The sequence below is a fragment of the Castor canadensis genome, chromosome 11, assembly GCF_047511655.1.
Source record: "Castor canadensis chromosome 11, mCasCan1.hap1v2, whole genome shotgun sequence".
NCBI classification, from domain to species: domain Eukaryota; kingdom Metazoa; phylum Chordata; class Mammalia; order Rodentia; family Castoridae; genus Castor; species Castor canadensis.
Window position 1 is genome coordinate 19,897,178 of NC_133396.1, and position 13,844 is coordinate 19,911,021.

Consider the following 13,844-nt stretch of genomic DNA (forward strand, 5'->3'; position numbering starts at 1 on the left):
TTATAACATAAGTAAGAAAACTCAATATTACTTACGTATTCAAAGACAGTATGTGAATAGAAATATGTAGAAAAAAATTGGAAAGGGAGAGGCATGTACCCAATTGGATATAAACAATGTAGGAGGGAATTTATTTTCTCTGAAAGAGTTCAGGTTTTCCTGACCTTGAACAGTCCACTTCTCAGATACTGATACATCTTCTAGATGAGAACACTGAAACTCCTGTTGGTGATGTTTGAAGAATCATGAGAAAAACCAAGATATAGAGAGACTGATTCATTTCAGCATCTGAGATAATTTTTTTGTTCAATCTGAGCTGATTGAAATGAGGACACTTCCTTCTCTCTCAGGAAGTAGTGAGCATCCCAGCAGTTGAAATACATATACCAGGATTTGAATTGTAAGCCCTGTCTTTGCTTTGCTTGCTTACAATGTCCATGAAGACTTTAAACATTGTATTTCCCTCTTATATTTCCCATTATTTCCTATTACACAATAGGGAGCTTGATTTTTTTTATTGTTGTTTGCAATAAAATCTTAATTCTGCTCTATTCCTGAATCACTAATTTCTCCTCTTTCATTTTGTTCTATATTGGTAAGTAATAACTTCCTTCCTATAGGTTTGTCCTAAGAGACATATACCTAGCTCCTTAGTGACCGATGTCATTGCACTAAATGACCTTTTTGATTCACTCTTTCCTTCCCCTCTTTCCTTATCATTCATTTCAATCAGGTGAACTCATCTTTGGACATAAGATACATTTAAAGTCTTGTTAAAGAAAAAAACTATTCATGGGCCAGTCACGGTGGTATACAGCTGTAATCCCAGCTATATAGGAAGCACAGATAGGACGATTTTGATCCAAGAACAAAACCATGAGACTCTATGCAAAAAAAAAAAAGGTGGGGAGGAGGGTTAGCGATATGGATCAAGTGATAAAGTGCCTGCCTAGCAAGGCCTTGAGTTCAAACCCCAATAACCAAAAAAGAAAGAGTTATTCAATGAAACCTATTAACACAGAGAATGGAAGACTTTATTCAGGACCATTGCAATGAGCATTGGGACCACCGCACAGGGTCTTCCAGTGAGGTAGACAGAGATTGGGTTCAACTCCAAATATGACATGGACAGTGAGACTGTATAGCCACGAAGCTATTTGGGGTTCCATGGAAGGAAAATTACTAAGAGGAAACATGAGGATTAAGGGGAATTCTAACTAAAACCACCTAACAGGATTCTTGCTGAAGATAGGCCAGAGTGATCAGACATCACCTGGGGTGGGAGGTAGGGGTGATAGAGGATTAGAAACCTATTAGATATGGAAGATGGGCAGCTATCAAAGGAAGGGGAGTCTTGCACAAAATGACTTAGCAGGGTTCTTTGCGAAAATTTTATAAAACTGAGTTTTATAAGGAAATGCACAGATAGCTCAGGAGAAGGTTCTGACTAAGGTTGGACAACCCAGGACCTTTGTTAATTTTCACTAACTTTTTATTTTTTTCATCAGTTTTGTAAACCAGTGTTTGTTAGACTACATGGTCTAGTGATGGTTTGGGTTTAGCTTAATGAGTGCCATTAAAAACTGGATATGCCCAAGATTCTCCATCTTTGTCTTCCACCCATGCTGACTACCTTAATAATTGGTTCATTTTGCCACCTCTAAATTATCATCGCTTTCTATTTCCTCTTTGTGTTCATAATTTCTTTTGTATCCACTTTGATCACTTTTGAATTGCCATCTTTGCAACGAAGATATTTCCTGATTTATCACTTAAAAACTCTACTGATCTTGTACATCCTTGTGTAAGCTGAATTATATGTATTTTACTGAATTCTTGCACATAATTTTACTCTTGACATTATTTAGAGTCTAGTGTTCTTAATTTCATTTTCAGATTCTTTGTTGCTAGTGTGTAGATATGAGTCTTTTTTTGGGTTTTTCCTTGTAACTTTGTTGGATTTGTTTGCTAGCACTAACATTTTATAGCTTCCTCAAGATTTTCTATATGTGTTAGGTAATCCATGACATGTGAACGTATAGTTTACTTTTCCTTTTTGTATGGATCTTTAATTTCCTGTTGATGTCACCCCACTGCCAACCCACTGCTGTCACCAGCTCTGGCCTCTGCCCACTCTGTTCCCTCTGCTGTGCAGGCCTGACTCACTCTGACTTTGTGTTCCACTGAGAAGCCCATCTTCACCCCCCAATTGGGGTGAGGTATCCTTCAACTGGCTCCCTGCAGCACTGGGCCATCAGACTCATTGTATCAACTACCTCCAGGACTGGACATGACCTGTAGCTCACTTCCTCGTGTTGTAACATCAACTGTCCTGAGTGTTGACACTTGCTTCTAGGATGCACTGGGGTGACCAATGGCAGGGTCTCCCTCCTCAGACTGCTAAAATGAACTGTCTATGACCCTAGAGGGTCCTGCCTAAATCCACAATCCCCTCACCTCATGTGCCAAAGGATGACAGGAGCTAGGATCCACTTGGTGGTGGTGATAAATGATAGTGGGTTTGTTTCTAGTCCATTCCCACAAACACACACATGTGTGAAATTCCTATGGGCACAGCTTCATCATTCATAGTCTATTGCAGTCCTTATAGAAAAGCTCAGCAATTCTTCAAGAAAATCATCATGACTTCAAACCTCTTAATTAAAATAGAAACCCTCGTGAACATTTACCTCTTCTCTCTTCAAATTCTTCATTGTGTATTTGCACAAAGCATCAAGGGTGTGTGCACACAGCTTTGGGCTCAGGGATGGAGAATTCTATATACCATTACATTTAATGTGTCTTCATCCTACCCTGCGAGGGGCTTTCTATTCCATTTCACAGATGAGGAGCCAGAAAGTCTACCTGACCAGTCTGTCTGACTAGGAAGCTCATGTCTCTAACCACCAGGGGCCCTATATCAGCATACAACATTGTCCCTCCTTGTCTGATTTCTTGCTACTCCCTCAATATTCAGCAAGGGCTATAAAACCAGGAGCTTTCCACTCACTTCCTCTAGGATAGCCCGTGAGTGTCCTACTCACAGGACCCTCATGCTCTCCTTGGGGCTTCAGTCTGCAGATAGACAGTGCCGGTGTTTTTACAGCAGGGTGAGTGGGCTTAGTGCCCCTGAATTGTGCCACTTAAAATGAATTAACAGTGATATTTTATTAAACCAATAGTTAAAGCGACACACCAAACACTGAAAAAAAGTAACCAGAAAAAGTAAACTGGGTATTTTCTCAGGGGAGGGGACTGAAGGCTCTGGTGCTGCGTGGAGCTCAGGAGATGAATCTAAAATAAGGACCTGAACTGGCTGTACCTCACAGCAACCAGAAGAGGTGCCAACAGACATGAAATAGGGTCTGACTCTACTGCTTCTGCTGGAGCTAGCTTCCCCTGCACAGGTAGAAATGGGCCTATTTTAGCTGATATGGGAGAACCTGTTGACGACACACAGCAGTCAGCATCTGTGCTGGCTTGGCTACTTCTGCAAAGCTAGCTCTACCTCTACAGTGGCTGAAAGGTCTTCTGCTTTTGTGTCTATCTCAGCTGATGTGGGCAGAGCCAGTTAGGGAGCCACAACAGCCTAAAGATATGCTGCTTTTCCTCTGCTGAGATAGGTGGAACAGAATCTTGTGCTGACTCTATCTCCTCCTTTAGGGCTGATGAAGAAGTTAGTATAAGCTCCAGAGTTCCTGGTATCACTGAAGGTCCTTGGCCTCGATCTCAGGCACAGCTGTGGCCCCAAATCTAAGGATGGAAATAGATGTACTGCTGGTAGTGGCAGCTCTAGAAGTTGAGGTGGCAGTGGAGTTGCAGGAGAAGACAAGATCAGGGTCTTTTCCTGAGTCTTCCCAAAGAGAGAAGACCCCTACCTGCAGAGAATATCCAGTCCCTGTCCCAACAAAAGGACATCTTCCCAGACTAGGGTCCACAGACAACCCCAGGTCAAACATCAGCCTCTGGAGTCTCCTCCCTATGGAGCCCAGCACCCATCCTTGCTCACCTGCTCTCAGGCACCTACCCCAGGCCTCCTCACCATTAGGCTCTGCCTCACTGGGCTCCCAATCCTCCATCTGGGTCAGGAGAAGGTAGGCATGAACCTCAAGGTTTGAGCAGACATGCTGAGCATCACACAGACTATAAGTTGGCTCAGAGTGGCCAGGTCCCTGTATTGGTAAAAATCCTCATGGTACTTATCCAACCAGGTTCCAAGGATGGAGCAGATGATGCAGGAGTTGGTGAGTGGGCAGTGGCTAGAGCCTGGACTATCCTTATCAAGTCCTCCCATGGTCCCCTAAAGGGAGGGCTGTCATGCAGAGGCTGTTCATCCCACATGCAACTGGTCATGGTGGGGCAGAGGTATGAGGCCCATGAAAGCAGAGTGCTCCCCATATCCTCTGTCCAGGCCATGATGGAGGATAGCACTGAGAAAACCTGGCTGGGATGGGTTGGGGTGAAATGGATTTTCACGGGGGCTTGTTCTGAGCCCCTAAAACCCTCTCTTCCCGCCAAGTGCCCAGAACCACACACACACACACACACACACACACACACACACAGCTCTATTTTCCTCTACCTGCAGTTGAAGCCCGGACTTCAGCCCTCTTGTAGAAATCACAGGAAGTATGGGACCCAGAGTTTGCCCAGCCTCCACCCATTACCCTCCAAATATCCCCACACTGGAGATGGGAGTCCTCCCTCTTGACCCAAAACCTACTCACTTATTTCCTTAGTCTTCATCCCCACAATCAGGGTGGAAGAATCCGTACCTAAAGGGGGCCAGGAATTTGTCACCTCTAATGACTTGTGTCTCCCACCTGCCAGGACCCCCAGATGGGAATGAAAATCTGGAAGACCTGGAAGATTTGTCTGCACTATTCCCTGAATTATATGCTAAGTGACTTGGAATGTGCCTGCACACAGTGGGTTTCTTCATATATGCTTATCTAAAGAGTGACCCCAACCAGCTCCTTTCCACATATCTTAGGGAGCACAGGGCCCCTCAGTCTACCCCTAGGGGTCCCTGTTCTGGCTACATCAATGTCAGGGATCCCTAGATTGGATCTAGAACCTCAAATGGGAAAAGCACTATTCACCAGGCCTCAGTTAAGTGAAGCCAGAGGAAGAAAGCTTCTTCGTGGAGGAGAAGAAAGTTACATACAAGAAACTATAGCTCTGGGAAGTCCACTCCACAGGTCCAGGCCAGGGGAAAGTACTTCCAGGGCTCATCCAACTTGGTCCTGGCAACATCCTACTGGAGCAAACAAATTCAAAGAGATACAGAGGACTCTCACGATCTGGGCAGGAAGTGTTGAGCCCCCTGGGCTTGAAAGGGAGGCACTCATCTTTTGAACAGCAGGTCCTGCACCTACTTGGTGGTGGTGAAACTTCAGTAGGTACACAGGAAAGTAGGGACAAAGAAATGGTCCCCACTCTGCTGGTGGTTCACCAGGTGGTTCACAGCTTCTCCAGCATGCCAGCCCATCCAGGGCTGGGTCTGATTTCATCTTCATCCTGAGGTGGAACCAAGGAGGGATGTTTCAAACATGGAAACAGTAGCAAACTGCAAATGACTCATTGCCATACAGTGAAGCGAAAATTATACAGAAAGAGTTTTCCTCGCTATTCACAGTCACACACACAGGGCTGGCTGGGAGAGGGGAATAGAGAGGTTACTGCCTGTATGGACTTTCCCTGGGCTGTCCTGTGTCATCTTCAGATCCCTCCAGGAAAATAGCCAGAGGCATCGGAGACAAGGACTAACTCAGCATCTCCAAATACAGACTAGGCACCCCCTCTGGACTTTCCTGAATTATGAACTGGAAGAAGTCAGTAGACACCAAGAGGACATCCTGCTCTCTCCAGGGTCTCTGAACAAGTTTGCTGGCTGGGACTGGCTGTGGAATGTAGCTGCCTGACTACAGGGTAAGGCTTTCTGTTTAGGTTTGTAAGAGGGTCAGAGTAGGGGTTGGGGTTGGAGTCAGGGTCAGAGGTTAGGCTAAATTTTGAGACAATGGGCTAGGATAATGGTCCCATCCAAGAAAGTGATCCATCTAAAGAGCTGCCTTCTGACTTTGTTTGCAATAGCTCTGGGCTACTTATCATGAAATTGATATCGTTAAATATTTCTCCAGATTCAGGGCATTACCAAATAGCTTCTGATAATCTGGATTACAGGAAGAAACCTACTTCCCAATGTCACAAGACTATTGTTACAAAATGAACCCATTTATAGGGCAAACTGATGAGACCAACTTGAGTGACACCAAATGTCATGCACGCAGTCGGGGAAATTCTACATGTTACATGAGGGACTCGTTTCATGGGTCCTTTGCACATATCTTTTGGGTCATTTGTATTAGCCAACATCAATGCTCTATTTTCCTAATTTATTGCCACTGAGATACCTCCCTCAAAGCCGATCTACAATGATATATTTGATATATTGTAAGACATTTTATAAATGTCACAATGTATCTCCAACACAACAATAATAAAATAAATACTTTTTTAAAAAAGGTAATCTACATAGGTTCTTTTGCCCCTTAATCTTCATCATAGCCCATTGCACCAATCTCACATTTGGGATTTCCAAAATAAGACAACTAATACATTATTTTGCTATTCAGGAATGGATTTTCAGAGGACAAGTCTGATGTGTACCCTAGTTGTTAAGTGACTGTCAAAACAATCAGAAAAATGACAGGCAAAATTCCTTTCTAATAGATACTAAGAGGAAAGATGACTCAAGTTCTTTAAATTCCTTTTATTTTTTTTCTTCCAAGCAGTTTGTTTTTTTATTCATTTATTCACATGTGCATACATTGTTCGCATCATTGTTTGGGAATTTTTAAATTCCTTTTAAAAATACTTTTCTGTGGTGATTGTTGTCTTAATACCCTTTAAATACTTTCCAGTACATAAAGATACCAGCAAGAGTTACAAGGAGCTGTGTACTGGAATTTGATTGAAAAAAAAAAAGACCAACTAGAAAATACTAGTTTGGGCCATATGAAATTTCTATTTCTGTAAATCAAAAACTATTGCATGTGTGCAATTGTTTCTGAAGTTTAACCTTAGAAAGAAAGGTTAGTAAGGTAGGCATTGGACAGGAACAATAGAAGCCATGTAAAGAATGAAAAAGCTGCAAATTCCATGAGCTTCAGGGAAAGAAGCGGGGACAGCACACAGAATGCAAATGTGTTTTTTTATAAAATGGCTGTAAGCAAGGTGAGGAAGCCAGCAAACAGGAAGACAGTCTCCTATATGTCTTAACAATCTCACTTGTGCATGAGATAGGGAAATCCATGCTCCTTTTATTGTTGAAATAGTGATTATACTGTAAGGGGAAAAGAACTCCAAGATAAGGGCGTAATAAACAAAGAGCAGCCAGCAGCTTGCTGGGGAAATGAGATGGGTGCTGGAGGACCGCCATTTTCCATTTTGTTGTTGTTGTTGATGCATTGTTTTTCCTCACAAGAATGGGTAGTTCTATAATAAAAGAAAAATGAATGTGTTCCTCTGGAACATGAAAACGTTCAACAATGAGAAAAAAAGAGAGAGATTTTAATTCTTTTTTATCTGAATAAGAGAGCTATAACTACCCCCAAAAAAGTTTGATATGAAAGTAAACTGTTCTGTGTGGTGCTGCAATTTTTGTTGTTGTTTTTGCATGATGTATTTGTATCCACCCCTCACCCAACTCAAGATCCGTGAAGTATAAACACATCTGTATCTGTCAAACATAACTTGGGCTTATAAAAGTCTGACCTCCTTAGTTCATGCAACAGTGGATTAAGAGTAAATCTGAGATCTCCTTTTGGACTATAGAACAAAGAATGTCAAGCTTATGCTAGAAATACCCTTATTTGTTATCTATCTTTACAGACAATGAGAAATAATTAAAATTTTTTAAATGAACATATTTAAGGACAAATAAATTTACAAACTCTTAGATTCTCTACATGAATTCATGTCACTGTAGGCTGTGCAATTAATGTCCCAAAGTGGTTAGAGACTGGAAGTAACCACTGATATTTGAAGAACCTCAGAGAACGAGGGCATTCAATATGTTGAGACAAGCAAATGCCATTCCAGTCTTCAGGTTTCTGCAGGCCATGTGTCAAAGAACTTGATTTTGTCTCAGAGAAAAAAACAAAAAGATCCTACAATGGATTGTTCAAAGAATTCTTTGAAAATGCCTGGAAACAAAAGATAAGACCAGTGAGACCAAGTCATACAAGATATTAAACTTTTTATTTTTACTAGATTAGTTGAGAAATGAGATTCAGTAGAAAATGAATCTAAATCATCAGGGCAATTGAAAAGAGTGCCCACAATATCTTATGAGCAGGACCAGAGGAGTGGCTCAAGTGGTAGAGCACCTGCCTAGCAAGCATGAGGCCATGAGTTCAAGCCCAGTACAGCCAAAAGAAAAGAAAAAAAAAAGCAGATATATGGATTATGGGTTATTATTGAATTTAATGGCAATTAGCCAAGACCAGTTTCACTGCTAATGTCAGCATCCTATTTCATCCAATGCAAATGAGCACTTGACCCCAAATTCAAGCTGAGACCTGGAAAGGAAATGTACCAGAGGGGTAGTTAGGCAGACAGTGCGGGACAGATCCACTGTGCAGTCTTTTCGTAGGCACTCAGAGCATCTAGAGGTTGTTAGGAGGAGACACTGTAGTTAACATGGACTCCAAGTTTAGGGTCTCACCATTACTTCGCTCACCTCTTAGTTATGTACCTCTAACTCAGATCCTAAACGATAGCTACCTGGCTAAGCCACACATAGGTGGCTTATCTCTAACCCATAGAAACATAAGATAATAAACGTTCTTTTTTGGTCACTAGGCTTTGGGATAATTTGTCATGCAGCAATAGATAAGTAATATAATGAAACAGATCCATGCATCAAAATGCATAGCTCTCAGGTTTAGCCTGGAAGGAGAGGGTTGGGGGGAGGTGGCACAAGCAATTTATATACATGTAAGTAAATGTAAAAATGATAAAATAAAAGGATAAAAATGCATAGCTCTTAAAAGCAATAATGAAATAGAAAATAAATGGCATAATTTCACCTTACATATGGAAATCCTTAAGTTTGTAAACTCTAATACTAGATATTATTCAAACACTTTATAAATATTACAGGCTGCCTTAATTCTTATGTAATTAAAGTAACTGGAGGGACACGAAAAAATTATGATAGTGGTTCTATTTGAGATGAAGGGAAATGAGACAGAGAAGGGTACAAAAGGAACAATGGATAATGTTTTATTTCAATTATATGTTTTAAAGATCCAAAGTAGATATAAGAAAATGTCAATTCTGGGTTGTGAATGTCTGTCATTATTTTTCATGTTTTTTAAAATTCCTCCCACTTAAGATGTAAATGTAAATAAGGATTTCGTTGTAAGCATGTTCGGGCTGGGCAGAACATTGTTTATAATAGGAGGCTCAAAGGTTTTATGGGCAGGCAAGTTTTAGCAAACCTAAAAGGAGCAGATAAATGCTGTGTTACTTGAATTGCTGCCAAGAATGGGGAAAGATACAAATCTTCCCAACCCACATTTTATACCCAACACGTTTAAAACCTACAGTTTGCATGCTGCAGATAGCCAGGAAAAATGTTTGACAGTTAACTGAGAAGTCCGTAATTGGAAGAATAAGATGGATTTTCATAGGTCAAAAAACTATTACAAAATGAAATTTGAAATTCCAGGTATGAGAATTGAGGTATGAAAAAAAGGAATTATTTGAAATCCTAGATAGGCTGAGAATTTGGGTATGGATAAAGGAATGAGTTGAAGACATGTAAATTCTTAAATAATGTAACATTCAAAACATTGTTGAACATTCTGGGCAGTGCAGAGGCAAGGTGTATCCACTTCCTAGACTCTCGTGCCTTCTTCAACTTGAGGGAAATCTCTCCCTCTCTGCCTTCTCTTAACTTTCATTTTGGAACCTCAGCTGCAAATAATTGAGTATATACCTTATTTTATGAGATTATCATCTTTGATCCTTACAAGACACCTTTAAGAATTTTGGAGGAATGTATTCTCAGAAGCAGGATTTCTGAAGCATGGAACATGCATTTACAAAATGTACATAAATAAGTTCAGTTTTAAAGAAAAAAAAGCCATGCAATCCAAAAATACCACCAACAATACTGGAGGATTCCCATAAACTGATATTCCTACCAATTCTTGGCATTTTATAGCATAGGAGTCAGCAATCTGTGGCCCATGAATCAAATACTGTCCACAGCATGTTTTGGTAAATAAAATTTTATCAGAACTCAACCACATTCTTTTGCTTGCATATTATCTGTAGGTACTTTTATGATGCAATGATCCTCCAACCACAGCCTCCCCAACGCTAGGATTACAAGTATACCACCATGCCCAGCCCTCAGGTTACTTTAATCTATGTCTTTCTTGAACCATCTCTGTCTGTGGTTTCCCCAGTGTACTCAGTATGAGAAAACTGAGGCCACTCAACTCAAAAGAGCTTTTGGTGTTAAAAAGGTTGGAAGCTAAGGACCTGCTTCTTTTTACTCCCTTCCAGCTTGAGTATCTAAAGTTCTAGACCCCTGCTACCAATGCAGACCCACTGACTTTGAGGTCTCAAAGTCATTGTGTTCAAATGTGATCAATGGAAATCCAGATAAGGGTGTATGGAAAGGAACGAAAGCACTCTGCAAGTCTTATTCATTATATTGAATCACTCACATTTTTATTAGCAGTTAACAGCAAAGAAGTCTTCTGAAAGACTGGGCAGCATCAAAAGAAAGGAAGACTGGAGAGAAGGCTCTGCAGATGTGAAATGAATTGGCAACATTAGGAAATGCAAACTATAGAGTAGACTATGCTTACTGACACATTATCCTTGGTTAAGAAGGACCTCTTCATGGCAGACAAGTTCTGTCATCAGCTCTTGGAGAGAATGTGGGGCTGGACTCCAGTAAAGTTAGAGAGTGGGTAGCCTTTGTGCTTGGTCAGAAGTAGGAACCCACAGGATGGCTGGTATTTCTGGATGGCAGAACACCCTTGGAGGAGGTGTGAAGAGTGCTCCCTTGGAAGCCTGGCCTTGCAGAAGCTGGGCTCACACCAGTGTTGTCAGGAAGTTGGCAATCAAGTGCTTGCTTTGCATAGACTGGGAGAAGTTGTTCGGTAGCAATTGGAGCCACCACTGGATGATTTGCCTACACCTGTCACACAGCAAGCTGGTTGGCAGGAAGGGGATTTGCAGTCACTTTGGGGGCAAGAAGTGGATCTGCCACAAGATGGTTGGCCAGAAAGCACAATGCCACAGGAGGCTGATTTGCAAAGGTTCTTCACAAAACAAGGAGACTGGCAGTGAGCCACAGGCTGGCAGATGAAGGCTGTAGGAAGATCTGGTTGGCAGTGGAGTGGCCGGCAAGGAGAGGGCATGCAGCAAGGAGGACTGCAAGAACTGAACACACAAGTCAATGGCTCGCAGGAAACTGACTGGCAAGGCTTGAAAATATAGCAGATGGGTTGATAATAAAGTGATTTGCAAGGCTGGCCTTCATTTCCAATGGGTTGACATGAACTGCCTTGGCAGCAGGCTGATTGGCATGGGCTAGCTGCACAGGTGACTGGTGGGCAAGATGTTTCAGCACAAGAAGTTACCTCAGAGCAGGATGGCTGGCAGAATCTAGAATCACAGCAGACTGGTTGGCTGCAAGCTGCCTGGCATGATCCAGATGTGCAGACAGGTTCCTGGCAGGAGCTTTGTTGACAAGAACTGGCGTCACAGCACTTTGTCTGACAATCACTGGATTCGAAGCAGGATAGCTGGGATGAGGCAACTGGACAAGAAGACTGACCAGTGCCAGATTCACAGCAGGCTCTCTGGGAGCTTATAGGTTGGCAAACAAAACCCACACAAGAAGTTTCTGGAAAGCAGGTAGATTGACAAGAAGAGGGTTCACAGCCACTTAGGGTACTTCTGGCTGGCCAACAGTTTTCTTGGGATGTAACCAGTTGCCATGTCTTGCTCTGGCAGGAACTAGGCAAACAGATAGTTTTTTGGAAGCTGCCACCATTTGGGCATATGGAGATAGTAGGCACGGCTGGAATGGTGGTGAGTTTTCCAGGACAACAGCTAGAGCTATTGTCTACCATGGCGCTGGTGCTAACCTGACTGGAAAGTTGCAAACTCGGTCTATCAGAATTTAAAAGGCATCTAATACATGGGGGCATTTATAGTCCTTCACTAGGGGGTGTTGACACCATCTAGAGCATCTTTCCTTGTTATTGTTTTTAGTCATTTCCAAACAAACATTTGATTAGAAAGCTTCAGGAGCCTGGGAGATGCTTCCACTTAAAAAACATGTCTGTTAAGCTGGAAGTTTTCTTTGCTGAATTTAGATTCATTGATGCTGCTCTAGAATGAGGTGTCTCTTTTACAGGTTGTTCTGTGGCCTCACTAAGCAGCCCTGTCCTCACTACCCTCTCATCAAGAGGCCTCCACCAAGCCAAAGCTCCAGCTCTTCCTCCAGGAATGCAGCTCTGTGCCATTCACTCAGGAAGTGCAACTCTGACCCTATTGGGAGAGATGGTATTAAAGTTGGGGAACAGAAAATTGGACAGTGGATCCCAAGGACACTGAAGTATATCTCTTTCTAGAACCTTCACATTTGGCTTTCCAGATATTTAACATTAGAACTATCAGTAATAACTGCAATGCAATGGTTTAGTACATACTTACAGTATATACTAAGCCCTTGACTACAGTTTTCATTGATCCTTGAAATAACCTTAATTAGTAAGTATAATTGTCATCACTATGTCAGAAATGGCAAAACTAACCCAGAGTTTAAATCATATTTCCACAATTATGCATGTAATAAGGAGCATAAAAAAGATTCAAACCTTGCTTGACTGGCCCCAAAACTTCTTCTCTTAACCATTTATGAGACCTCCTAACTTTGGGGAGGTCAGGGAGGAGGACTTTACCCTAGTGAGGGAGGCTAATATTTGTACAGTAGCCTGCTGACTTCGGAGCAAGTTGCACAGCCTTGTGCTAGAGATCGTCTGCCCGCTGCAATGACTGTAATCAAACTAATGGAATACTTATCTCTACTTAGGAATACACCCAAAGACAATCTTTTGATTTAAAAACTATAAATATTTCATTGAATAGGATTAAATTTATAATATGGAGTCAACAGCACATGAATTCTATAAATAAAAATGTACAATAAATACAAGTAGTATCAAGGACACCACTGCAAAGTAGTTTTAGAGTTGAATCTATTGCTTTCAAGAAGAAATCATAACCAGCTTTCTGTACCCTTCTCCTTTTTTCTTCTGGGCTTGTCCTGATTCTGCATCACCAGCCAACTTCAGCATCCCACATAGTCCTGACTTCAATCATGCTAAATGCTCACAATGGAATGGACAAAAATCATGCTTTTCAATGTCAGACAAAGCTGATCTTGATTGCTGGCTCTGCTATTAACTTACTCTATTGAAAATGTTAGCTAATTACTCATGTCTTCAAATTACCAAGATGTCATCAACTGTGCTGTTGTCTCTTGAGTTATTTTGCCTGCCTCACAAGTTATTGAAAATGCTGGCAATTCTGGGGGGTGCTTTACAAAGAATGAACTATAAAATACCTTTCTCTTGGCAGCCTCTTTGCCCTTGTTTTAACAGGAATAGAAACTTCTAATCAGAGCAGTGTCTGGAAAATATTCACCATTGTCATTAAAATGCCTTTTTTTCTACCATTGCTTTTTCTATCACACCAAGGATCACTTCTTGTGCCCTCCTTCACCTGATCATTTTTGAATTTTTTGA

The 13,844-nt window shown here is 41.6% G+C and overlaps 1 protein-coding gene across 1 annotated transcript; it reads right to left on the reverse strand.

Annotated features, from left to right (window-relative positions):
- Nucleotides 1-10,705: 10,705 nt before the first annotated feature.
- Krtap29-1 (keratin associated like protein 29-1) lies at nucleotides 10,706-12,221 on the reverse strand. Its single transcript, XM_020155574.2, has one exon. It carries the CDS (start codon nucleotides 12,162-12,164, stop codon nucleotides 11,148-11,150), a length of 1,017 nt encoding a protein of 338 aa, XP_020011163.1. The 5' UTR covers nucleotides 12,165-12,221; the 3' UTR covers nucleotides 10,706-11,147.
- Between the last annotated feature and the right edge of the window lie 1,623 nt (nucleotides 12,222-13,844).

Bases quoted from the DNA above. Each gene is read 5' to 3' on its own strand.
- Krtap29-1 (XM_020155574.2), bottom strand. From the start codon at position 12,164: ATGGTAGACAATAGCTCTAGCTGTTGTCCTGGAAAACTCACCACCATT.